This window comes from Molothrus ater, chromosome 9 (genome assembly GCF_012460135.2).
Source record: "Molothrus ater isolate BHLD 08-10-18 breed brown headed cowbird chromosome 9, BPBGC_Mater_1.1, whole genome shotgun sequence".
In the NCBI taxonomy this organism is placed as follows: domain Eukaryota; kingdom Metazoa; phylum Chordata; class Aves; order Passeriformes; family Icteridae; genus Molothrus; species Molothrus ater.
This window is the reverse complement of record NC_050486.2, coordinates 22372116-22399208: the sequence shown is the minus strand read 5'-3', so window position 1 is coordinate 22399208 and position 27093 is coordinate 22372116. Positions and strand designations below refer to the sequence as shown.

The window sequence follows — 27093 nt, the reverse complement described above, 5'->3', positions numbered from 1 at the left end:
CCCGGCTGAGCTTTCCCGACGGGGCGGGCGGCGAATCCCTCGCCCAACGCTCCTCTGAGCTCCTTCCACCGCTCCCATTTTATTTCTCCGTGTTGTGACCGTGTCCGTTCCCCCAACATTTTAAAGAGTACTGGAGGGGTGCAGCTGGGACAAAGCTGGGACAGCGAGGCGGCCGGGAGGAGGGTGGGGAGCCGCGGTCTCTCTGTAATTAAAGTTGGGAGATTATCCCCCACCAGCATCACCAGCCAGGGGCCGTCGGGGGAGAGGGGAACTTCAGGGTCTGATGCAGCGCGGTGCTGAGCGGGGGCGCGGGGAGAGGCACGGCTTGGCTTCCCTTCCCTGTGCCTGGCGGACCCCATCACCCCCCCGGCCCTGGCTCCAGCCCTCCTCCCTCCACCGGCTTCCCGTCCGCTTCCAGGGATTTAATTAGGCGTTTACACCTCGGCTTGGAGTAAATGACTAGTAAGAAGTGTTGGGGGGGTGGGGGGTGTACCAGCAGCCCCGTTTTGATTGACAGGGTGGAGGACCATTGAAAATCTTGCTGGGTAGCTCCCGGGTCGCTATGAAGCTCCTTTTAAAAATCCTTCTCCAATGCTGCCTCCCGGTAGATGGCAGCTCCGCCGGGCGCGCAGGCAGCGCGCAGGCAGCGCGGGCGGATGGAGTAGGGCGGGCCGGGGCGCAGCGCCGCGCTCCCACGCGTGTCCCCGCTCCCACGGCGGGCCGGGAGGCTGCCCCACCGCCCCAGGTAAGAACCCCCCCGGGCAGCGCGGGGCCGGGCGGGCCGGGGATGCCGACGGGGAGAGAAGAGGACTTTGGGGATTGCTTGCGAGGAGGGGGAATCTGTCCGCGGGGGAATGCGCGGCCGGCGGAGGCACCGCTGGCAGGGATGCGCGCACCGGAGAGGAGAAACCCGGCCCGGGATCTCTGTCCTCCTGTCCCTCTTTGTTTCTTTTTTCTTTTTCCTTTTTTTTTTTTTTTATTTTTTCTTGTTTATTTGAAGTATACCGCGTTTGAAAACAAAAAAAAAAAAAAGACCAAACTACAGCGAAAGAAAAATAATTCAAACCTCCACGAGCTCGGAGCCTCGTTCCTATTGACTCCTATTGAGTGCCAGCCCGCTCCGGTGCGGGTTTGGGCAGCTGGCGGGGTGCGAGGGCTGTAACCCGGCTCGGGGAACGGCGGGGGACGCGCATCCCTCCGTGAGCCGGGCTCCGCCGGAGGAGAGCGCAACTTTCCCCCTGTTTACATAATGATGTTTTAGTAAACTGCGCAGCCTGGGGAGAGCTGCCGAGGGCAGAAAGAGCCCCGAGCAGGGCCGGGAGCCGGGGACGATGGCGATGGCCCCGCTCGGGGTGGCTCCGGGATTGGTTTTTCTTTCTGGTGCGGCTGGAAGTTGAGTGCGGAAGGGACCGCAAGGGAGGGCAAGATGCCGGCGGCGCTGAGAAGCCTCTCTAGGACAAACCGCGCCCCCACATCACCCCGCTGCGAGGTTAGACGGCAGAACGGACGGGGAGCCCCCGTAAGGAGCTGGCAGGCCGGTGTTTGCGGCCCCCCTGCACGCTCCCCCTCTTTAAGGGGTGTATAAATCCCGGACCTGCGCTGTCAGCCCTTCTTGATAAATTAAGGGCTTCGCAGTCGAAACCTATTTACACCTCCATTATAGGGCTAACCAAATGGGGATCCGCATGCATATTTTTACCGCAAGAGATCTCATACATCTCCGCCTGAGTCGCCCCTCGGGCCATGGGATAACAGATAGGGAAGGGGGGTGGGTTGTGCTCCGCCGCGGCCAGCACTTGAGCGGAAAAAAGTCCGTGTCCCTACACGGTGCTGGCTGCCCGGGGCACCCAGGACCCGTTCCCCTGGCAGGGGACAAGGAGAGGGCGAGGGTGACCACCCGAAAGCCGGACACAAGGGCTGCTGCAGCCCAAAGCAAGGCCCTCGGGGCAGTTTCTCCTCCCATGGAAGTGGGGTTTGACTGCGACACTCGCCGTGCCTGTCCCTTTATTTGGGGAGAGGAGGGACAAGAAGAGCGCCATACGGAGCCGTCCGGTCCCCGCGGTCCGTGGCTTTTCCCGGCTGCGCTTTCCATCTATTTCCAGGCGGCGACCTCCGGCGCCTTGGGGGAAAAAGGGATCAGCGCATCTCGGGACAGGTCCTTGGTGTCCCCGAGGGTCACCTCGGCGAGGCCGTCAGCAGAAAGGAGGGAGGGAGCAGCATCCCCTGTTTCCCGGTGGGATTCCCGCAACGAGCGCTGCCCGCTGCCTTTGGAAACGAAACGCGGCCGGAGCGAGGTGGTACCGCAGCCGCAGACCCGGGGAGGGCTCGGCCCAACACCCCCGCCCTGGCTGGGGGCTTTGCGGGGTTATCCCCGCACCCTCTGCTCCAGCCGGCCGCGCTCCGCCTGTGTCCCGCATTCCGCCTCCGCCGGGGAAAAGAAATGTCCCCGCTCCGCCTCATCCCGTCCCTCCGGCGGCCCCCTCCAGTTCCACTTGGTTAGCTCAAGTTTTCCATGTAAATGACAGTAATAAATATCTAATCATGTCCCGCAGCTATCGGCGGCTCGCCGAGCAGCCGGCATTAATGAGACATCCAGGGGAAGTGGGGAAAAGGAGGGGGGGGGGGGGGAAGAAATAAAGAGGAAAGTTTTTCCGCTCTCCCTGAAATGGTTTCTAGAGGCGAGGCCCGGCCGGGGTGACGGGGGGATGAGAGGAGCCCCTCGCTCCTCGGGAACGATCCCAACTGTGGGGTCGCGCTCAGGTTCAAACCCGTCCCCTCTAATTAACCCCCTCCCCAAAATCCCAGCAATTCCCCTCGAGGGAGGGGCGAGTCCGGCCGCATCCCTGGGCCGGGGGCTGCTGTCCCGAAAGCCCCGCGGAGATGCGTGTGCCCATCCCTGCCGTGATTCCCAAACAATTAAGGGAGCTGCGATGGGCTCTGAATGCTGATGGTGGGCCGAGGGGGGAAGGCGCTGGGAAGGCTTCGGCTGAAATTAAACCATGAGAGTTGGATTTGTTCGCCTAACGCTAAACAAATGGACTGATTACCTTCTTTCCAAACGCATCAGTCATACTACATTAAGTAGCAGAGAGCTAATTATCCCAATTAGGAGGCTGATTTATAATTAATGGCTTGGACCAAGTGATAATTGGATGTTAATGGATAACAGTTTTGTCTGAAGTAGCCTCCCGCTTCCCCCAAGGCAGGGCTGGAGGGTTTGGGGTTTATTTACCCTCTCCCTCCCTCACCTCTGCACGGAACACAAAGCAAAAGAGAAGCGAAATCTGCTCGTAGCTGGGTGGGGTGAGACCCTCCTCAGGCTGGGGGAGCCGCTGGCCACTTCCCAGCCTGCCCGGGTACCTTCAGCATCCACCTTCCCCAGCTTTTCAAGCAATTTCTGCTGCTTTTTTTCCTCTCCTCCCTGAGTTTCCGTGGACAACTGACCCTGCTGGGAACCTCATCCACCTACAGGACGTGGGTCGTGCTCTCGATGAAGGGCAAAGGCTCTGGTGCAGATCAGGCTTTTCCTCTGCCCTGCCTGTCCCAGAGAGAGCAGGATGGGACTCACCCTGAGGATGGGAGGTTTTTCCACCCTCCCCTGCCCACACCCCCGCGCAGTGGCAGGCAGAGGGTAAATCTGCAGTTTCTCACTGCGCTGTGTTTCTCCTGAGCGCATCTCAGAACTGGCTTGCTGACTGTTTAGCTTATCCCTTCCATGTTCGCTTTTCACCCATGAGTAAATTGGTACAAGTCAATCCCACTTCCTTGTTTGCCCCAGCCAGAGAGACTTGGACCTACAACCCTTTGGCTTTTGGGTTGTGTTTCTAGGTTCAGTTTTTCCATTCTAACTAAGAACTGCAATGGGCACAAAATTCCTGAAAGGGTAAGAGTGGCTTCAACCCCGAGTTACCCCGCGACTGATGAGAGGTTCTATTAAATTGTGCCAACATAGTGCAAAAATACACCCAAAATTGTACTGCCAGTACACAGAAAGATGGTTTAGATCAACTTTCCAGCTTTTCCTGCTAATTTAAAGAGATCTTGGTGTCTAAATGGGAGATTCTCCTCATGCTCACACACATGAGAAGTGATCTTTCTGCCGAATCAGAAGGCACAGCTCTGTTTCATAGAGCTGGTGCAGATGTTGCTGTTCCTTAGTGCCAGTGTCGCTGCCTGCACCAAAGAAACAGAGTCAGAGGAGCTTCCCACAAATCACAGAAGGGCAGGCTTGCCAGGCAAGTTTTGCACAATGTAGTTGTAGAGGGAGTGACTGCAGTGGGTTTGGTTCCCGGTGTCTTTATCCTTTAAAAGAGTATTTTGCTGAGAAGGAGGGAAATCGGATGAAAGAAGCTGGAGCGAAGAGTTTCTTTTTCCTCTCTCATTTTCACAACCAGCCCTGACGAAACAAAGCTGCTGCAGAGAAGGTCCTGGACCAGCTCTTCTGATATACATCCCTACTGGTTTTACTGGTTACACGATGGGTAAAGTGTTCAGCTAGAACTAGTCCACGTTTTCCAAGATTCCAGTGGTTTTTCAGGGGCCTCTCAAAATTCAGCTTGTCAAGTTGAAAATGCTCCTACTGAGGCACTGACAAATGTCAGCTGGGCTTAAACCCTTTCAAAAGGTTGAGTGCTGGTTTCCAGAGCTTGTGTCTGAACAGAATATTTAGAATATAGTTGCCTTGCTTCATTTGGAAAAACATAGGAATAGGAAAAATGCTGAAGAACAGGGGTTCAATAAATCCCAAATTTTCCAATCCTATACAGCTACTAATAAACTAATCTACTTTGGAGGAATTTCCATCAAAACCTGCTGGTGGAGAATTTGGAAATGTAGCCAAATAGTCAAGAATTAATTCATAGTGTACTGGGGTTAGCCAAACCCTGTGTCTTTTCCTGTCAGTTTATTTCACTCTAAGAGTTACTGAAATTGATTTTTTTTTTTCCTTTTAACTTCATTAGCTTTTGGATCATACTTCTTCTGTTTCGTAAAGCAGTACTCATGGAATTACAGCTCATGGGAGGAGAGTCTCTGAGGGAGGGCTGGGAGCAGGATGGAGCAGCAGTTCTCCGAAGGGAGGGAAATGGATATTTACACCAGGAGTTGTGGGTGGCTGGCACAGCTCTCTTAGGACCAGCAGCAGCCTCTGTATGGCCAGAGCAAATACTGATGTGAGAGATGCTGCTGTAAAACTGAAAGCGTGGGTGTGATGCTTGGGAACTCCGCTAGGATCTTCCAAAGAAAGAGTCACAGTTGCACTGGGGGATGATGGATCTCGCCAGGGAGGAAATGTTCTTCCCGAGGGAGCTGTGGGAATCTGGTGTTTCCAGCCGTGCCAAGCTCCGGGCGCAGGGAGCAGGGAGCAGCTCTGGGAGCTCTTGGCCTGTGTTATCTCGAGGTGGGTGAACGTGCCTCTGCTGAGGGACTTCAGACTCCCCACAAAACCCAGCAGACGTTCAGCAGCTCTGCCTGCTTTACAGCACGCAGCTCTTTAGAGCACAGATCACCTGCTGGTGGCCAAAGTACATTGCTTGCCTTGGCAGCCGCGCTGAATTCGGTGTAGGGATCCAAAGGCTTACGGGAAAGGAAACCTTCCATGCGCCCGTGGTGCTCCCCAGCCCCCGGCACTGCTGCCACTAACTCCGTTTTGTGGCCCTGTTTTAAGGTGGCACAAGTCTTTCCCCCACCCCAGCCCCTCCTTGTAAAAGCCACTGAGCTCAAGCATCTTTTTTTTAGTGGTAGGAGGAACATTTGTGTTACCACTTGCAGAGAAGAAAAACTTTAAGTTTCTGATTTATTCTTTTAAGGTATTAGAAGTCCCCCACAATTGCATGGCTTGTGGAGCTGCCTTTCAGGATTTTTCTTTTTTCCCCCTTTTAGGCCAAAGTAGGATTGTCTGTCATTTTGCCTTATAGCTGATTTAAGTCTGAGCAGGAGCAGTTGCCGTCCTGTGTTTTGTGACTGTTGTTCGGAGTGCGGCAAGAATCATCTGCAGAGGCAGGGTCCAGCTGAACTTGCAGAAACATCCTGAGTTCAGCTCTCAGCTTCTGTTGCTCTCAAGTTTGCTTGCTCTTTCTATCTCTCAAAATCACCTTCAAGCAGGATTGCACTTGGCATCATAACCTCACGACCTTCCATCTGATCAGCTAAAAGAGCCCCTAGGAAAGTCCTTTTGTGCCAGAAGGGTTAAACTCCAGCAATGTGGCAGAGACCTCTGCGTTTCACAGACACACTGCTCCCCTCCTCCTGTGGGTACCAAACTCCCTCAGTTTAACACCTAGAGCTTACAGCTTCAACTTTTTACTTTCTACTTGATGAGTAGTGGTGGTGGGGGGAGAAATCACCCTCCCTGCGTGCCTCATCCCAGTGCCTGCCCATGGAGCCCAGCATCCGGGCTGAGGCATTACCGAGGGCAAGCCTGCATTCCCTCCTGCCAGCCTGGCTGCTGAGCTGGCAGCACCTGGGAGCAGCAGGAGAGGAGCTGGGAATGTCTTAAACTGCCTCAGGAAATCTTTACAAAGCTTATCTGTGCATTTCTTCCAGGGTTTGATCTCCCTTGTTAGGGCTCAGGGTTAGATTGTCAGATCAGCGTTGTCGTGGTTGTGGTGCTCAGGATAGACACAGGAAGGGTCACAGGCTTAAAAACATATTTTGACAAAGAACTGTAGATCCTTGTCTTCTTAATGAGACTGTCATGGGTAAAATCCTCCAGGATATTGTTCCGTCTTCCAGGGATGGGAGATTCCTGAACCAGAAATCCCAAGAGGCTGCCTTCCAACACAGTCCATTTGCACATGGGAACAATCTGCAATCAAATATGCTGCAGGCAAAAGCTGTTTTGGGGGCAGAGAGCAAGCAGGGAGCCACCCTCATGCTTCCAGCAGACTTGGGAAAGGGCAGAGTTTGGTTTGGAAAATTCCCTTTGCCAGTGTTAGGGGAAAACAAAATGATGCTTCTCAAGGAAGCCTTTTCCACAGAAACGAGGCGAAGGACTGAGCAGGTACTTTGTAGTTTTTCCTTTCATAAAAACACCAAAGATAAACCCTTGAAGCAGTTTGTGAATTCAGCAGTTTGATTGCAGGGTGCTTCAGGGTTACTCCAAGTTCTGAACTCAGGGCAGTCCAGAGGCAGAGATGCTGTAAGGTCTGGAGAGGGGAGAGCAGTGGGCAGCGCAGGAGCGCGCGAGCCTGGCTGCAGCGGGATGCGACCGCGTTCCATATCCACGGATGTGCAGCTGCAGCAGCAGCCTGGGCTGAGCTGGGATGCAGGGCTCAGTTTCCATTCTGCTGTTAATGACAGCAAATCTTAAATGCATGATTTCTTGTTGTTGTTGCTGCTGACTGATCTGGAAGCAGAATGAGATGAGAAACGAGAGTCAAAGTAATCTTGATATCAAGAGCTTTTCTTTTTCCAGGAAAACGCTCCACTTCAATGTAATTTCCAAGAGCTTCCACTGAGGTTTGAGTGCTGCTCTGAAGAGGAGAAGGGAGGTTTGTGCTGGTTTGATCCGTCAGCACTGCTTGTCTCATGCGAATTACGACAAGAAAAGGGTTTTGCACCGCGGTGATGTTTGGTGGTGCCACTCCTGGCTCTACACTGCAAGCTGGGCTCCAAGCCCTGAAACTTACCCCTGCTCAAAAGCAGAGCCTTTAGGGGTGTTTTTATTTTATTTTCTTTATTTTGTACCTGGAAAGCCTGCCCCTGAGGAATGCCTCTGCAAACAGAGGCATTGGAAGGTCTTTTGCCAGGAAGTGTCCAATCAGTCACTCGATTCCGTTATCTTTTGGGTGAAAAACTATGATTTCACAAAAGCCTTAAATAAAAATCACAGCAAATCATGTGAGTTGCCCCTGTCAGCCAAGCCCTGTTACCTCAGCTGCTCACAACCTGGTGTGAGAATTTCTAGGGATCTGCAACAAAACTTTTTTGTCTCAGCAGGATGCTCTGAGGTTTATTTTACAAAAATTACAAGCCCTCATGCATCCTGTTATGTTTCCACTGCAAATAGATGAGCGTTACAAACACAGCTGCTGTGCTCATCATCAGCACAGCCTCAGAGTCACTTATTTGACAAGGTCTACCCAAAACTGGTGCCGCTGTCCCTAACTGGAAGTATTTCCAGATTTCAGCTGCTAGCAATCCTCCTGGTTTTAAGAAAAAATATCTCTTTATTTATAGCAAGGTCACTGGGAATAGCTGAGTGTGAGCTGTAGGAATTGGTGTAATTGGTCAGGTTTGGCTTTCGGTGCATTGTCACATAGATTTAACTAGATCCTGCTTAATTAGCACTTCTCTCTGCACTTAGAAATTAACTTTATTTCAACCCAGGAATATTCACAGGGGTAAAAATATTTCAGGAAGATTAGAAGTGCAGAGTCCTGCGGGGTTTTTTTGGGGAGCTGTTCTCAGTTCCTTATTTCAGTAACAAGGAAAGTCTTTTGGAAGCCTGTTTTTATAGTGCTTGCTGCTCTCAGACTTGGACATTTGGATGAGGAACTGTGATGTGTTACAGTATTTCAAATTATCAATATTTCATCCACTATAAAGGTGAAATTGTTTCCTTAGATATTCAGTGATCTCACATGAGGAACAAAACTCATTTATAACGTGTTGGTTATTATCTTACATTATTTTGGGCCTTTATATTTCTAAAAGATTTAGGGATATAAAAAAAAAGATTGAAGAAAACCTCTTGCTAAGATCATTTATTCATAAGCCCCCAGGTATGTAATTCATTTAGTACCAAATACATATAAACCCAGTGTCTGTCTATAGAATGAGGCTGTTTTCCTAGAATGTGAGTTACACAGAGTCAAAGATTTGTTATTTATCTTTCTGATTTGAAGTGTTTCTGAATAAGGAATTAAAGCATAAAATCATAACCCAGAACAGCTCTGGGGGAGGTGAGGGGGAATATTCTGCTGTGATTCTATTTTCAGTGATGTTTTTTGCCAGTGGTAATAAGGGGAAAGGATGTTGCAGCACAAACCATTGGCTGTTTTTCCCTGTTAGTAATGAGCAGTGGGTTCCTGTGCTTTGCATAAACACCAGCAGTGATTTGTAGCACCTTTGAAGGTGTTCAAGCTGAGGACCATAACTTTCCTTTTACCTGACATGGGGCTATTCCTACTTTTTTCTGTCACCTACAGAACCCTGAACACCAATCAAGTGCACCAGACTTCTGTTTCATGGCTTGATTTTTTTTAAACTGATCTTTTCCTTGTGCTCAAGCTGTGCCTTGCATCAGGGCACAGACCCGAGGCTGTGCCACGTTCTTCCAAACTTTAAATGCATTGGTGGTGAATCTCTCCATAAGCAGTGAATTGTACTGTTGAAATTCCCTTCTGAAAGTGACTTCCCAAAGTCCAGATTTGACTCTTTTTTCTCTCTCTCTCTTTTTTTTTTTTTTTTGGTACAGCTTATTTCCCATATTTAAAGAAAGCCTCATATACCTTCTCTCCCATCACCAACCCTCCCATTTGGGGGACAGCTTTGATGAAGTGATAAAAAAACACCCCATGGTGCCCACCAGTCAAAAGCAGACTGGCATCCTCTTCTTGCAATCTCTAGGAATTATTCAGTATTTCTAACTCATGGATTTTATTACCCGTTCTTTATGATGGCACCAGAGTGTCTCGTGTAGATCAATGAATTTAGTCTCAGTATTTCTTTGGATTTGGGATGACTCACTTTTTAGAGGGAAAAGAGACAATGGTCCAAAGCCCCTGCAAAGCTGCATGTCCTACATCCAGCCTCATTTCACCTGGCAGAGTTTGCTTGAGAAGGGCAAATGTCTTGTTTGTGATTCTGGTTTTATGATTTGTTGGGTTTTGGGGGTTTTTTCCTGATAGAAGGAGAAATATGGATGTTTTCTAGCCAGGTATTTTTCAGAAAATTTCAATACTTCATTAGATTGTTCTCAGATATGCCTGAATTCCACATATACAGAAGCCACTAGGAACGGGGTTTTCAGCTGATGAGGAATGCATGGATCTCTCTTCACATCTTCTCTCAGGACAGAATTACATGCAGAATTATACAAAATTAGTTGCCAGCTAAATAGGGAAACTTAAAGCCTTGTACAAAGCTGAGAATATTAAAAACCAGGGTCAGATCTCCCCTGTATGCCACGCTGTTACGTGGTGCACCATAAATTGCAGCACTTTTGTGCTGCATGGCTTCAGGGGAACCTGAGGTTTTCAAGGCCAGTGATGGAAGGGATGGATGGGAGCCAGGCTGGCTGGAGCAGTGCAGCTCTGCCCTGGGATAACAGGGTTCCTCCTTCTGGCTGGTAAATGTGCAGATTGTTTGGCATCAGACTGAACAGCAGCATCTGAATACAGAGTGGTGGGGTCCCTGAATTAGTCTGGGATGGGCAGAATCCTGGCCTCAAAGCAATGCAGGAATGGAGAAAGCTGGGTTTCTCATAGACAGCAGCAGCTACAGCTAGGGGAAATCCCACGTGCTGTCTGTGAGGCTGGATCCTGGCAGGACACGGCTCCTGAGGTCTGAGAAGTCTGCAGGCTTGAGAAGAAAAGTAGGCACAGCATCCATGAGCCTTCCATAGTGAAAACATAAGTGAGAGGTGCAAGCCATAGGAGGGATTTTGAGCCTGGGGTAGCAATAATGCCAGGATTGTACAGACAGGAGTGGAGCCCCAGCAGGGTCTGGTGCAGGGCATGTGAGGAGAGCTCACAGCCAGTGCTGAGCAATGTGGGGAGCTGGGAGAGGGCTGGATTGGGATGCTGGGGGTGGGAGAGTCTCTGCTGCTGCCCTGAGGGGCCGTGCAGGGAGAGACCACCAGCCCAGGAGGTGCCAGCCCAGGCACTGCCCACAGCCTCCACCCCCTGTGCTGAGCAAACGCTGCAGCATCAACCCACAGGCCCCGCCAGGGGCTTTTTTCTCTCACCTCTTGTTTTCCTGCACCTTTCCTCAGCTTCTACCTCCTTTCTTCACTGCTCCTAACTCTTCATTGATCTCTGATGCACAAAATCTGAATCATGTATGAGGAGAGGAAACCCTGTCTTTCAGGATGGACCCTGTAACCCTCCCAGCTTATCCACAGCTGCTCAAGCTCATGCCCTTCAAGAAAGCAGGAGTTCAAACTTTGCTCTCATCCTGCTCCTGGCTGTGGCTGTTCCTGAGGCCCTCCAGCCATGCAGAGACATAAAAGATGCATTTGCAGATTTTGAAAATTAAAACCATCTATACAGCCAGTGGGAAGGGATCAGCTTATTTGGTTGCTTAATGAAATATAAAGATTATTTTAACCAGTGTAAGCACTATTCGACAGCTTGTGAAACACAGCAGTGGCTTGATGAATGGCTTTCTCCATTAAAAAAAATTGCTGCATGATGTCTTTTAAATATTTAATTTATTGGGGTTGGAGTGAGCTGGGAGCTGCCAGTTAAACAGGAGCTATTTGTGGTCTCAGTTAACTTTGCTTACCCGGCTGAACTGTCTCGCTCAGTAAATTCCCTCATTTTTTACACAGAATCTGGGATGATACATTTGCTGCACAAGTGAGTAGAAGTTCTGCCTGTTGTCTGCACTGCAGCTTAGCAGGCAGTTATCACCAAAGCTGTGATGGGCATTGACTCCCATCCTGAGTCCACACCTACGAGGTCCTTCTCTTTTTTCTTTTTTTTTTTTTTTTAAGTATACTTTCTTCTAGGCCACCCAAAAATGTACACATAAAATCATCTTTTAACAATCAAAAACACCAAAATATTCCTGGAGCAAGTGTTTCAGTGGAAACACTGGGCTCCAGACACACCACCACTGGCAGTGTGGCAGAAGACTGTATGGTATGGGAAAATTCCCCTCCTCTCCCTCTTCCTTTTTCCTTTAATGTGCCAGCTTGCTGCACAGCCCATGACATGCAAGGGGGATTAGAAAAAAAAAACAGGCATTTCTGTGAGTTGGGAGTCAAAGACACTTGGCCTCCCACGTATCTCCTGGCAAGGCTGAGCCCCGGTGTGGATTCTCCAGCCTCTATTAGGGACAGAGGTCTGGCAGCAGCCCAGGGCAGTTAATAGGTTTTGTGTCCTCAGATGGTTTTCACGAGACACGCAGGAACTTAATAAGCTTTGAGACCTCTACCCCGCTGGCCAAAGCTGGTGCAGCCAGCCAGCTGGTTCACAAGTGAGGTGGTGAGAGGGGAGGAGGCAGAATGAAGTTGCAGATCTCTGTTTTGCTGCCTGTGTTGTCCAGAAAAGCCAGTCCTGCCCTTGTCTGTGACAGCAGAGCAGTGAACAACTGTGTTGGGTGGCATGATGCTCTTGGGAAATGAACCACACCAAGGACGGGGTGAGGCTGCACCACAGGTCAGTCTTTCCCAGCAGATGGGAGATGTCCTCTGTGGCCATGTCAGTGGTACATGTCCCTTAACATGTGCCACCAGCAGCAAAACTTTGCACTCCCAGAAAGCAACATCACAGCTGTAATTTCGCTGTGAACCCCGTTGTGAGGAAAATAGATAAGAATGCCAAAAATCTGTTGGTGTGTGAAGTCCATCACCTTGATCAGAGAACCAGCAAACAATTTCATCATTGCTTAAATCTTCCCTAAGCTCCATTAGAGCAGAGCTATGGCATCCTTGTGAGCTTTGGAAAATGTCCATTTTCACATTTTATCTTAGAAGAATGGGGAGCCAGTCCAGAGTGGGTGAACAGGCATGCACAAAGCAGAAGAAGCTGGCATCAGGGTGTGTGTCAGATCTTTGTGATGTCACCATACCTGGACCTACCACCCTCCACTGGCACTCAGTGCTGAAATGATGCAGTGGCAGAGCACGAGGGGCTTGGGGGGAGGGGAACAGGAGTGAAGCAGAGTGCTAAATTCCAAAATTACAGGTTTATAATTTCTGCAGCCTCTTTGAGAAGACAATCCCAGAACCAGAACTCACATTCGTGAGGGTCATCCTTGGGCTGGCAGAGTGTTTGACCAAACTGAGCTGCATGTTTCCTTCCCCTGTTCCTGGGCACCACAGTGCAGAGATGTTTGTGAGGGTGAAGCCATGAGATGCCCCAGAACCTGTTGTACCAAATTCAGCTGCTTTTAAAGGAACTCCTACTTGGTCTCTGGCTGTTACACAAGGTCACTTCATGTTTGTACTTCTTACATCAAGGTGGAATGAACAGGAGTTCAGAGCAGGAGGGGCAGTGGCACCAACTCATTTCCATCTCTGCCTCTTCACCATGAGTCTGTCTCTCCATGGTATAAATAACTTACAGACAAATACAAAGGTCTTTTCCCAGTACAGAAAATACAGCAGATAATTGCTCTTCCAAATTTTCACTGTTCAATGCATCGCATTCCTCCTAAAACCAAGGGCATTTCTCCTGAAATCATCACCTCCCTGCAGTGTTTAAATTGTTTTCTAAGAGGCTGCCTGAAAAGATGTCTGCTTTCCTTAAGTTAGTCCGGCTGCCCCTCTTTCCCTGAGCGTTTGTTCATTGCACTGACTTTCCAGATGGTGACTTGCTGATGTAAACGGTGGTTTAAAAAATTTATTTTGTGGCTAATGTTTCACAACTTCCTTTCTGATGTCTTACAAACTGCAGAAACGACATCCTGGAGGCCCTCAGTCATTTACAACAGGGATGAATGAAGCATTGCTTGGCTTTTGAGATCAATATTAGCTCAGTTTTACAGATGGTCTGTAAGGAAAAAGAGCTTGAAGTCTCACGCAGACCCCACACTAGAAAAAAAAAGCCATTAGTTTTCTGAAATAATTTCCTTGCTATTGAGCTATGAAGTGTCAGTATTTATTGCAAAACTTATTCCCTCTTTAGCCATAACATTTTTGGTGCTATTATGGTGCAGATTTGTCTTCTTTTTCACCACATGCCCTTCTCCCACCCCCCCCTCCCGTATCCTTTGTGTTTTCTTAAGAAGACCTGTTAGGAAAATAAATAATGAATGGAAACAAATTATAAATGAGTGAGTTCAGATGAGAAACATTATTTGACATTCCAGCACTGGGGTTACAAATAGTCCACTGTAGGCAGTGATAGGGGCAAAATCCCAGCTAGCCCTGGGATAGAGCTAGACAATGCATTAAAAGTCACTGTAATATGATAAACTGTACTGTGGTATACAAAAAAATGAATTTCCCATATTTTGATCAGCATGAGTGAGATACAGTCAGATTCTGGGCTTCAAGTTTGGAAGCTGGACTTGTGTTGATGGTGCTTCAGGTGTACAGAAGATATTTCCATTCCTGTCCCAGAACCTGCTGGAGCTGAGATGTCAGCCACGAGCCTTGCATGCAGCACTTCAGTTCTGAGCTCCACATTTCCAAAGCTCTGCTGAGCCACCAGGCAGCTGGAGCAGCAGGTCCCTAAGCCCCTGACTCCCCTGGGTGTTGTTTTTCAGGTTGATGTCAGGATGCAGCACTATGGAGTGAACGGCTACTCGCTGCACGCCATGAACTCGCTGAGCGCCATGTACAACCTGCACCAGCAGGCAGCCCAGCAGGCCCAGCACGCCCCGACTACCGGCCCTCCGTGCACGCCCTCACCCTGGCTGAGAGACTGGCTGGTAAGAACAACCCATGGCAACTGCCCTTGCCTGGCTCTAAAAACTCCACCCCAAAAAAAAACCAAACAAAAAAACCCCATGTCATGGTTTGACACTGGCACAATGCCAGTGCCCTATGAAGATACTTTCTCCTGGTTTCTGCTGTGAGATGTGACCAGGAATAAGCAAAGCAGGCTCAGGCTCTACTTAGGGAAAAAAGAACCAGAACTTTATTAACTACTCTACAACTACCATATAAAAAGGAACACACACACACACAGGGAAAATGAAAACTTCAAAATGCATTTCCTCCTCCCCCACCAAATTTCCAACACAATACATTTGTTCCTCAAATCACCAACTCTCGGTCCAGCATCACCTTTTAGACAATCAATCCTCAGTTCATCAAGAGGAGAGGAGTCTTTCTTGTACTATGGGCTTCCCCTGGAAACACAGCTGAAGCCTCGTGTGTTTCTGTGTCACTTGTGGCACCGCCCGGAGTACATCTGCCGTCGTGACTTCTTTTTCCATGTCAGTGCTCTCACCACTGAACATGGACCAGAACTGCTTCTAGGGTTGTCTTTTTTTAAGGATGCTCTGTCCCGTTCCAAAAAAGGCACAGTCTCTCCTTTGGGACACCTGTCCCCACAATCTCTCCTTTGGGACACCTGTCCCCCCATATTTCACCCCTGGGGCCGAGGGCACCAACACTGAACCCCTTGGTTCTGAGGCCATTGCCTCCCCCTAGAATGCAGTCTCTGTATCACAAAGAACATGGTTCTGTCCATGGCTATACAAAAAGAGTCCAGCAAAAGCCACTCCATCATCTCTTCCCACTAAGATTCTTCTCTATTCTTTTACTATCTCTCACTCGCCCAGACCTCTCTCACACTGGCCATTTCCTTCTTCATCTTCTCTACTCTATCTTCTAGAAAAGGTCAATGTTCTGTAAAGTTCTCATTCTCTAAAAAGGAGTTAAAAGCTCTTACAAGCGGCTGGCTGAACCCCCCCTCTTCTCCGTCCCAGCCGTGCTGCCGGCACAGGCCCATGTTTATCAAGTCTCAAAGTTACAGTCCCAGGCAGCGGCAGCGTCTCTTCTCTCTCTCTGTGTCTCTCTCATGGGAGGATGCCCATGGCTCGGTGTCTCTCTCTCTCTCGTGTCTCTCTTCCACCCTTCCACCAGGCTCAGGCCTACCTCTCTCAGCCACATGGCTTTCCCCTCCCCCTGCCCAGCAGCAGCTGGGCGGGAGGGAGACCCGAACTCTTTCCCGCCGGAAACCCAAGAAGACTCTCTCCAGGGGAGAGCTCTGCTTTTAACCCTGTGTTCTCAGAAGCGTGTCCATGTCTCAATGGTCAAGTTAAATGCCAATATTAAAGTCTGAATATCCATTGGCCAAAAACACAGCATCTCAAAAAACACATTTCCTGTCAAACCACCACACCCCAAAAAACAACAACGAAAAAAGCCGCGCGCACAAAGAAACAAAAAAACCCAGCACAAAAAAAGAATCCTTGTTTCTCACATTGAGTGGAACCCTTCTGGAGTGTGAGAGAGCCAAGGGGCATGGTGTGCTCCTCAGTGCTGTCCCTGTGGCCAGGCTCTCAGGTGACACCTGCCCTCCAGTGTGTGCTGGCACCTTGATTCAGACTGGACTCTGGCAGCTGGGAAGCTCAGGGGAGATGGGACGTGGCTCCACTATATGGGATTGAAAAGAGAGGATTAAAAAGACACTGAAATGTCTTTTAACAAGTGAACAGAAAAACAGCAAAGAAATTTCCCTTTGTGGTTCGTAAATAAGGGCAGAGTGAACGTGATCACAAAGATTGGAATTATCTCCCCTGACTGTCTGAAAATGTGTATCTGTTCTAGATAGCTACTTTCTAGTTGTCTGTTATTAAAGTTTAAAAAAAAAATTGTAGAGGGATTCCTTCCACTATATAGAGTAGGTGGGAAAAATTACCTGTCCAGACAGCTTTGGTGGTCTAAATTTCATAAATAACAGCTTAAACCAAAATAAGGATGCAGAAGTTTCAGGAAGGTCCTCCCAGGTGGGCAGTCCACAAAGGCATGATGATAAAGGTCTTGGACTCTTTGGATCAGTGAGCCACAGCTGCCTGTCAGATCTTTGTGCCAGCAATGTTCCTTTACCCAGCTGCTATTTGTGACCTTCTTAGCATGGTTCTAAGTGGTCTGTGGGATCTTTGGGGTAGCACAAGGCAGAGCAGGAGTCACTGTCCTCACCAATAAAAGACCAGACTGGAATCAAAGAGACCTGGACTCTTCTCCCTGCTCTGGTGCTGGGCTGCAGAGTGATGGGAAGACCGCTGTCCTTGTCCTGGTCATCCTCCCCTTGTTCCCTGCCCCTTTCCACTGTGCAGGTTTTAGATGGGAGCAGATGGCTCTGAGCTCTGCAATGTATCTTGCAGACCCTGGGTCTCAAGGTGGCCCTTTTTTAACTGCAAGAATCTCTTGAAAGATGTTTGTGCTCTCTAAACTTTTACAGTAGAGCATGGAGGACTTAATGTCTTTGGCCCTAACTGGGCTAAAGCAGAGGAAGATAAAAAAAAGAATTAAAAACCTATTCTCATATTCTTGACCGGAAGATTCAATTGGTTTCCTGACCTCTTATCTTTAAAATTAATAACCCACGTGGAAGACTTTCCAGATTAAATCCCACAGTCCCCTTGTCTGCTTATCATTGGCAGTGTAGGCATTATATACCTACGAGCTGTTTCCTTTGCAGTTGCCTCACATTCTGTTACTTCTGAATATCTTTCAGTGCAGGTTATAGATCTCATTTGCCTTCCAGGGACAGTCAGAATAAAGCAGCACAAAAGCAAATGACCTTAAGTCAGAAAACAGAGGTTTCTGGTGGTAACTGCAAAGCCTCACCTGCAATTTATATTCTCCTTCTTGCACAAAGCCTGAAAACATAGTTAAAATATTAAGATAATTGCTGGTTGCCTCTCGCTGGAGTGGCCAAACTTAATGCATGAGCTGCTGCCTCTGGGGAGCTGGTAGGTCTAACCTCTACTCTAGAAATTTGGGAATATTCCAGCCTGCAGGTAGGGTGTTTAGGTAGGGTGTTTAACCAGTGCCCTTTCTCCTGTTTCTGTGTACTTGAAACACAAATGTTGGCTTTTTAAAGTGTTTTGAGGCTCCTTCAATTTCATTTCTTGTGCTGGAATATCCCTTCTCCTTGCCTGGCTGCTCTGTCAGCTGTGCCTGGATGCACAAGGATGGTCCCTCTGCCTCCCCAGGGGCAGCTTTATCACCAGCATTTGAACTCCCCAAGGAGCTCTGATTCCTCAAACACAAAATTCTCCTGTATGCAACCAGCGCTATATTGTTGAAGACCTTTGGCCTGATCACATCTCTGCCAGGTTGCCAAAACCACGCAGCTTTGTCAATCCCCCAGAAGGGCGCTGCGAGTGCTGACCTAGAATGGAACAGCTGGAAGTTTTGGAAGAGGAATGTTTGAGGAGTGCAAAGCTGATTTGCTACGCTCGTTAGCCAATGGGTCTGGGGCCTGGCTCTGTGATGCTGGGGGACAGCAGGTTTTTGTTTGTTGTTTGGATTCGTGTCACGACGCTCGTGACAAAAGCACAAACAAACAGCAGCCAGAGCCTTCATTGGGCTCCGTGTGCTGATAGTGCCAGCTTTGCTCCCTGCTCTGTTGTTTTCTTGTGTGTTCATTCCTCCCTTCTACTGGAAGTCACATTCTTAACCGAATTAAAAATGATACCAGACACTGCTCTTTCTGCATTTCCTCTATGAGAGCAAACCTCTTGCCAGACTGTTTCATTCCAGGGCTGTAGCACAGCATGTCCCAACTTGCATAATAAAGGGTGGGTTTTTTTCATTTTCAAGTAACTTATTTTCATTGATTTAAGATCTTTGTACTCCCACTAACTGTTGTGCAATAATAACCCCTCTGGTAAAATAATAAGCCCTTTACGGTTGGCCTCAGATTTTCCCCAGTCTGAATTTCTTCTCTGCCCTCAATTTTCCAAGCTTGGTTTGCAAAGTCAGACCTTGTGAGTAGGTGCTCTGCTGAGAAGAGTTCAGCACATGAGCGCTGGGCTTGCACCAGTGGGGCTAGACGTGGCCTTGGCTGCTGTTTCCACCCCAGATGCTGGAGAGTGTCCATGCTCAGTAAAGGATGTGCTTTGGAGCAAAATGCACAAAAGCACATGAGATTAAATGCTCTCTGAACTGGAGCCCAGAACAGCTCTCCAATATCATGACTTGAAGACTGCAGCGAGCTACGCAAAAACATTAAAGAAGTACAAGAGTGAATGTTCCCACATCATTTTTAGTTGTGTTTCTTAATGGAAGGTGCTTATGCCATGGTAGGGTCTGGGCATCTGCATGTCCTGCCCCTCTGATGTTGGAGCAGGTTGAGTTATTTCAGCCAAATTCCGCACTGGAGTCTCAACAGCTTTCACAGCTGTCACAGAAAGAGGTTCTCTCTCCAGAACAGGCTTTTAGAATCATAGAATGGTTTGGGCTGGAAGTGATCTCAAAGGTCATCTAGCTTTAACCCCTCTGCTATGATTTTATCTCTTTGGACACCTCAGCTAACCAGTAAAATCCATACGTATGTGTTTCACTAGCTCCAAAGCAATGGAAAAAAACATTCCATAGTTTTGTCTGATGTTAGCAAGTGCTTTATTCAACTGTCAGCGTACAAATTCCAATAATTAAATTGGCCACTTTCCTTGTCTTCCAACGGCTGTACATTTCAAGACATCATTTTGGAGGCACGTTATGGATCCCAGCACCGCAAACAGAGGCGGAGTCGCACGGCCTTCACGGCCCAGCAGCTGGAGGCCCTGGAGAAGACCTTCCAGAAGACTCACTACCCAGATGTGGTGATGAGAGAGAGGCTGGCCATGTGCACAAACCTGCCTGAAGCCAGAGTCCAGGTACTGATATTCTGGGGGTTTGCCAGGGGGATGTTTAAAAGAACACAGCCGGGCTCCCAGAGGGCTGACAGCTCCCTTGACCTTCCAGGATTCTTCCAGTGGAAGCGAAGATTTTGGGGCAGTAAAGTTGTGAAAGACAGGGGCAGGGAGGATAAAATTATCCAAAGTCACACATCTGCTTAAGAAACTTCTAATCCACGCGCACATTTTTTAAATTTAGGATTGTCTGAAGTGTATGCTGGTTTTCATTTGTTCTTTCACATTTCTTTGAGGGAAAATTTAAAAACAGCAACAGAAGTCTATTTATTTATTTATTTAATTGTGAGGCTTTTCTGGCTTTCTCAAAAAAGTAGAGACCCAAGTAATTCCAGCTGCTCTTTTCCACCAGTGTCAATATTTGTGACATCTCAGGCCAAGGTTTGGGTTTGCTTTTTGGTTTTGTTTGCTTTTTATTTTCAATTTGTGAAATGTGCTAGTTCATAACCTGCTGGCGAAGCAGTTCTTGTCTTTTAAAAGGCAAATATTTTTAACCGTGAAGAGAAAAAGTTATGGAAAAAATTAGTTCTTTTATATAACTATCAAGACATTTTGATCTAAAAAATGGTTTGTCCCCTTATCTAACCAAGCAAACAGCAAACAAGATTTGCTAATATATTTCTTCTAATACATGTCTACTGATTTAGGTTAAAAAAGTAATAGATTCTCTCCTCCTTTCCTAAATGCAGTTCCTAGACAACAGCTTATGCCTGTAATGACTTACTTTGAGTGTTGCCATTGTAGTTTTGATACACTTATAACCAAATGGTTTTAGAAACTTAACAGACTGTAAGCCAGTGTAATGTCATCAGACATTACAGCTGCAAGACATTCTTTTTGGATGAGGTGCCTAACCAATTTAGGGGAAAAAAACTAAAAAAAAAACCCAAAAAAAGCAGTGGAGGCTGTAAAATATAGAGGTTGGATATTTTTTTTGTCTGTTTGAAATGCTATTTGTAGATTCACTGAAAACAGTCAAGCTCTAAGGTCCAGCAAAGTGGAATGGCGTTTGGGCGCAGTGGGCTCGCAGCAACTCATTATTTGGGGTTCCCTGAAGCTCAGGCTGAGTGATGTTGAATTTGGCCCTGAGCAGGATTCTCACTGTTTTTTCTCCCTTGCTGTTTGTGGCACGGAAGGTCTGGTTTAAGAACCGGAGAGCCAAATTCCGGAAGAAGCAGCGCAGCCTGCAGAAAGAGCAGCTGCAGAAGCAGAAGGACTGTGAGGGGAGCCACAGCGAGGAAAGATGGAGCCCCCTGTGCTGGAGACCCAGGCTCCCACCCCGGACACTGAGAAGGTCCAGAGCCTCCCCAGCGAGGTGGGCACTGACCTCAACCTGACCCTGTCGGAGCAGTCTGCCAGCGAGTCGGCACCCGAGGACCAGACCGACAGGAGGAGGAAGTTCAAGAGCACCTTGGATGAGGCCAAAGTGGACAAGAGCCCTGGTGTGGACAGCAAGGCTTTGAACTGCAAGAGAGCGAGCCCAAAAGCAGGTGAGGGGCAGCTTCTTGGTGGAGGTTGGTGTCGGGACCTGGCAGGCTGGTGGTCAGGACCCCTTTCCAAGGGGGATGCTGGTGGTTGGGTATGGTCCCATATTCCCTGTGGAGTTGGTGCTCATGGATAGGCTGCCCAGGCTTGTCCTGTTATCCTCAGCACAGAACAGCCCCAGAGAGGGCAGGATGTCCATTTACACCTATGAACATCACACCAAAGTGAGCTTTTAGCTCATGTTGAGTGGGGGGTGTACCAAATGAATAGAGGGTATCAGTGGGTAAAGCCTGCTAGGATTGCAAATACTGCCCCTGTTGACAGTATGTAGTGGAAGCAGGCTACCACATAGTAGGTGTCATGTAGGGCAATGTCTAGTGAGGAGTTTGTTAAGACAATCCTTGTTAATTCTCTGATGGTGAATCAGAAGATGAATCCTTGGGCTCATAGTATTGGGGGATCTCATTTGATTGTGCCTCCATGGAGTGTGGCTAGTCAACTGAGCACTTTGATGCCGCACTGAAAGAGCAAAGAACTGCTCCAGTTAGATCTTGGGGATGGAGTGCTGAAAGAGCAAAGAACTGCTCCGGTTAGATCTTGGGGATGGAGTGCTGAAAGAGCAAAGAACTGCTCCAGTTAGATCTTGGGGATGGGAGTGCTGAAAGAGCAAAGAACTGCTCCGGTTAGATCTTGGGGATGGAGTGTGCTGAAAGAGCAAAGAACTGCTCCAGTTAGATCTTGGGGAGAGCAGTGCCCAGCAGCAGAGAGCTCAACTCCATTTCTACACTCTGAGGTGCCAGGTATAGGAAGGGCACACATTGAGCTCTCGTGAGCTGTCATACCCTCTCTCATTTGCAAGAGACAAGCCCGTGCTGCTGCCCAAACCTTTTTTGGGGTGTGAATAAGCACCAGCTTATCCAGCCTGCAGGAATAACCCCCATCCCCTCTGTCTCCTGCTGCAGAGTCCCCTCTCAGCGCGACTGTGACGCCTTCGTCCAGCAGTGGCCTGGCTCAGACTCACTCCTACTCCTCCTCGCCCCTGAGCCTCTTCCGCCTGCAGGAGCAGTTCCGCCAGCACATGGCAGCCACCAACAACCTGGTCCATTACTCCTCCTTCGAAATGGGGACACCGTCTGCCATGCCCTACTTGGGCATGAACGTCAACATGGCCCCGCTGAGCTCCCTGCACTGTCAGTCCTATTACCAGTCGCTGTCCCACGCTCAGCAGGTCTGGTCCTCCCCCATCCTGCAGGCCTCCAGCTCCCTGCCAAGCCTGAACAGTAAAACCACCAGCATTGAGAACCTGAGGCTCCGGGCGAAGCAGCACGCGGCGTCCCTGGGGCTGGACACCCTCCCCAACTGACTGCCCCTGAGAAGGTGCACCAGGGGCTGGCACCACACCTGGCACTCCTCGGATCCCCGTGCACCCCCACCTGTTCCTGGAGTGAGGTGCTCCCTTGCAGGGAAAACTTGGCGTTCATTAACGTCCTTGTTAGCACCACGGTTGTGTCAGACATTGCTACTGGCCTGGTCTTCACTAAATATTTAACGAGGAAAGGGGAGAGGATCTGTGTTTAGACAGATGACTGTGCTCTGGACCGCCATGAGTTCAGCCTGTAACGTTCAGGAGGAGCCCCCTCTCCTCATCCCCTCGATAAGGTGCCAACTGTGTTTTATTCACCTTTTGTTTTGTTGCTGTTGTTATGTTCTTTGGGGGAAGAAAGAGTCCTGCTTCGTCTTGTATATAGTTTATAATGTTGACAGCACCCATCATCTGTGTGTTACTGTCAGTGTTACAGAACTGTGACCTCTTTTGCTTTTATTCCCCTTTCCTTTCCAATTTTAGTAGCTAGGATCAGAGTTACAAATCAACCATCACCTTGACCTCAGCTGGTAGCTAGTTGCTCTTCTTGGGTCAGCATCCTAAAGGTGTTCATGAGAAAGCGACATGATCGTGCACTTCACCACTCCACTTCTCCCTTCTCTGCTAAAGCTAATTTTTTAACAACTGGGAAATGATCTGAAGGTGAATTTCCTGTTTAAGCACTTCTTATAAGGCAAGAATTTTTCTTTTTCTTTTTAATAGCACTTGCTCGAAGAGGACAAAATATTGGCCAGACGCTGCTGGCTGGGAGAAAATGAAGGCCAAATTTGCAGATTATTTTTATCTATATTGTTTCCTCTTTGATCTTCAGAGAAGTGTAAACTTTATTTACAAGTTACAGGGTTTTCTTTTTGGAGAGCATTTTGGTCTTACTTTGATAATAGATAGTAATAAAAATTTCATATGAACTTATGGTGTGTTCACACACCATGAACTTTATGGTTCTTTGACAGAAAACTTGATAAATGCAAGCTGTGTCAGAGGAAAAAAATCTCTGATCACCCAATTCTGTTCTCAAGCCCTCAGTCCAGAAAGTGGTTATCAAGTGAAAATGTAACAAGCGAAAAATGCTGAACTGCTGGAGGCAAAGCAGGTGTAAGCAGGGGTTTTATATTCTCTAGGGAGCTGAGGGGGGATAGATGAACTTGCCAAAAATGCAGAGTTTGCAAGTAACCAAAATTCACCAGCTTCAGAATTACTGCACTGAATAGTTTCAGTCTCATTTCATTGGAATTATCCATCATTCACCCTTGGGTGGTTTTCCTTGTTTAAAAGGAATGTTTCTGCCAATTTAAATCACTTTTTTTTTTTTTCTTTTTTTGCCTAACCAATCCAAATAAACAGTTTGGACTCGCTGCTTTTCCTCTGAGCATTGAGGGATGATGTTCAGATTTCATCTCTAATATTTTATTATTTTATTTAGGCAATAAAATTGATTTTATTGCCTAAAATCAAAACATCCACAGTGACTCTGGGGCAGGTGGTATGTTTGTGTCCCAAGAGTGTCGACTGGGGATGTCACTGACAGCCTGGGCAGATCTGTGCTGTCTCTCTGCAAATAACCAGAATTGATTTACCTGAAGCGTAGACCCATAGCCACCCAAGTGTGGCCCCTCTCACTCCCACCTTCTTCATACTGGGGGTCAAATTACCTATTTAAACGTGGAGGGAAATAGTGCTTTCAGCTACATTATTCTTTTTTGAAAAAGCATCCAACTCCCACAAATAGAGACGTAAGAACAGCTGTTTGATGGGAAATAATGGTTTATCCCTCATAAAGTTGTAGCAGGAGCAGACCTCGGGAGGGGGCAGCTCATCAACTGCACCAGCTTCCAAGGAAAATGGAGTGTCTTCCATAAATACTTCTGTTGTGCCAAACACTTCAGTCTGGGGCTTTTCTCTCATGCTTTAGTTTTCTGACTGTGTCAAATCAGCCACCGTGACCGGCAGAATTCTCCACTTTGCCAAAACCAAATGCATTTGTAGGAAGCAGATTTTTGGCTGCCGCTTTCAAAGGAGCCTGAGCAAATTAAAACACCCAAAGCACATTTACTCTGTCCAGAAAGAAAGTCCCAGCTTTCATTTTTTGCTGTCTGTCACCCAAGCCAGGGACACCCAAACAAAGCTTTAATTTTCCTTCTCCTTCCTTGAAAGGCTTTACTCACCTATATTTTTTTCTGTGCCCTGCTGACCTCTGCACTGCTCTAGGCTGTGGAGTTGCTTTACAAGAGCAGGGCAAACACAAATTTAATGACACCCCTTCTGATGTTGTTCCCTGGTGAACAGTGAGGTAATGGGGTGTGAGATCAGATCTGCACTTGAGCTTTTTTTTAATTAATTAAGATTCCCACGAAACTGCAGCTCATGTCAGTGGGTGTGTCAGGCAGAGAGCACAGGGTTGCAGCCACTCTTGCAGCATCCCAGGTAACACAGGCATCTCTTCTGTGTCCTTGGGGCTGGAAAGGGAGGCATCAGCTCCCACCAGGGCACACACAGCCTTACCCGGGCTCATGATGGTACCACAGCATCTGCCACAGCACAGTCAGAACACCTGGATTTATGGCCTGCTCCTGCAAGGCAAGGGCAGAGAGCACAGGAGATAATGCTTGATCCAGCACTAGATTTGCCATGATCCTCTGGAGGGAGGCAAGACCTTCTCCACTGAGCCAAGGAGTGAAACTCCTCCTTGTGCCTCGGTGCAAAAATTCATTTTAACATTCACAGCCTTCACACATCTCAGCTGGCCCTGGAGCCTGACCCCTTCATCCCTGTGTTCTGCTGATCTCCTTCCTCACAGAGCCTTGGAGAGCTGCTGCCTGGGACTTCCCCAGTAGAGCATCTCTCACCCCATTCAAAACCAGCATTGGGGTGAGGCCAGCACGGCTCAGGGAGCAAACTGGGAGAGGAGACACCTGGATCTCCATCAGTCCACAGGGGTATTTGTTCAGCACCCTCCTCATCTGCCTCTGCAAGGAGCAGCAGCTGGCTGAGGTGCAGCTGGTCCTGGACCAGGGCAAGTGAATCATTCCCACCTGGAGATTATTTCTCTCATTCTGAATCAGGGTGAAAATACCTAAAATTTAAAAATAAACAGAAAAAAATAGGAGATTTTCTTAAATACAGATGAGCCCCTGAAGTAATTTTGTGCCAAGTTTGGGGTTTACCTTCTTACAGTCAACTTGAAACATCCATGAGGGGAGTGAGCTGACCTGAAAAGCCAAAATTGATTTGGAAATGCAAAAATGCAAGAATCTAGGCTCTCAGCTTGTAGAAGTATAATAATTAATTATCTGTCAAAACTGAATCTTTCCTGCATATTGCTGTAAGGTGTCTGAGATCTTGGGCTATTTCTGACCAAAAAAAATTATGAAAAAACATAGGGGAGAAACTCCCCAGCAATATAATCCTGTGTATGTATTGGGAAGGAAGGCGGAAAAGACTGATTCTGCATCATTCCTCTTTGAATTTAGCTGGATGTTTCTCCAGGTGGGAAAAAGCCCTGCAAATGTCCTGATGTGGGATGTGAGCTCTGCTTGTCCCCTTTCCTTCCACCAGCCCCAGCTATTTAGGAAAATGAAGTCACTGATATCAGAGTCAGAATCAAAACAGATTGAGGTTCCCCTCCTCACTTCCAGACAGAGATCTGGCACTTCTTAACAAACATCTTAATTGGATATAACGTGGCTTCTTCCATCACAGGCATAAAATGATTGGAGTGTAACACAGAGACCCTACAACTGAGCTGTTAGAGGGGGAGAAAAAAGAGTTTCCATCCCCTCTGGGTGCTGTGCCAACCTGGTGCAGGGCAGGGCGTTCCTGGGACAGCTCCACCACGGGGAGGTGAAATGTGGAAAGGGAAGCAACCTTTTGTGTTCTGTGGGGCAGAGGACCAAGTTGATTTTTTTAATGTGTGAAAGGAATGCCAGACATGGCACACAGGCCAGGAAAAGAATTTGCCAAATCCTTTAAAAACGGTGGTGAGAAAATCTGGCAAAAGTCTCCCTAGTTCTATTTGGAAACAGGTTCTCCAGATTCAGATACTTCCTCTGCCAATCTTTTACCCTTCTTATGGCTTTTTTTTTTGCTTTACCTCTCCTTGGTGAACCAGCTACAGCTCCAAACCCTCCTTAGCAAATTTATAAAGGTTTTATACATGGTTCTTGCAGGACCAAGTCCCAGGAGAAAAAATCAGTCATGATATTGAGTGCAAAAGTTTGCAGTTAAATGTCTTCTACACTGCAAGTCTAATAGTATTAATTAAAGAAAAAAAAAAAAAAGGAAATTTTTAAACAGTGCAGGAGAAATGCTAAATGAGAAAGTATCCAGTAATGATGCTGGGAAGGCTGAAAGAAAAACACCCTTTTTTTCCTTTTTTTTTTCGTCTTTTTAATTTTTTTGGCTAAGAAGGGGAAATGTCCTTGATGGCGAATATGGGAATAAAGAGAGTATACTTTTCTCCCTCTATTTCCTCCAAGAAAAATCATCATTTTCTGTGTAGGAAAACACAAAAAATGCTGCCAAATATGAAAAAATAACCATCAGCAAACCGATCCCTCCACATCTCCTCTCTCATTTAGATGTTTCATCATGTGAAGATTTTAATGAGCTCTAGAGTATGAGTTGCCACTGCAGCCAGCAAGAGAGATTGCTCATTTTTGCTGAAGAAAAACCAATGTGGGAGGACACAGACATGGGAACTGTAATTATTTCTGTCCCTGTGTTCCATGTGCAGTACT

At 47.9% G+C, this 27093-nt stretch overlaps 2 protein-coding genes across 2 annotated transcripts in view; both read left to right on the top strand.

The window, feature by feature from the left end:
- LOC118689531 (fatty-acid amide hydrolase 1-like) overlaps positions 1-27093 on the top strand; it is a 207759-nt gene that overhangs the window by 178438 nt on the left and 2228 nt on the right. The window lies entirely within an intron of this gene.
- Positions 592-22336, top strand: DMBX1 (diencephalon/mesencephalon homeobox 1). The gene is given in 8 exon segments (XM_036388079.2): positions 592-689; positions 691-745; positions 14380-14488; positions 14491-14544; positions 19274-19452; positions 20625-20721; positions 20724-20978; positions 21936-22336. Coding segments are annotated over 8 exon segments (1248 nt in total).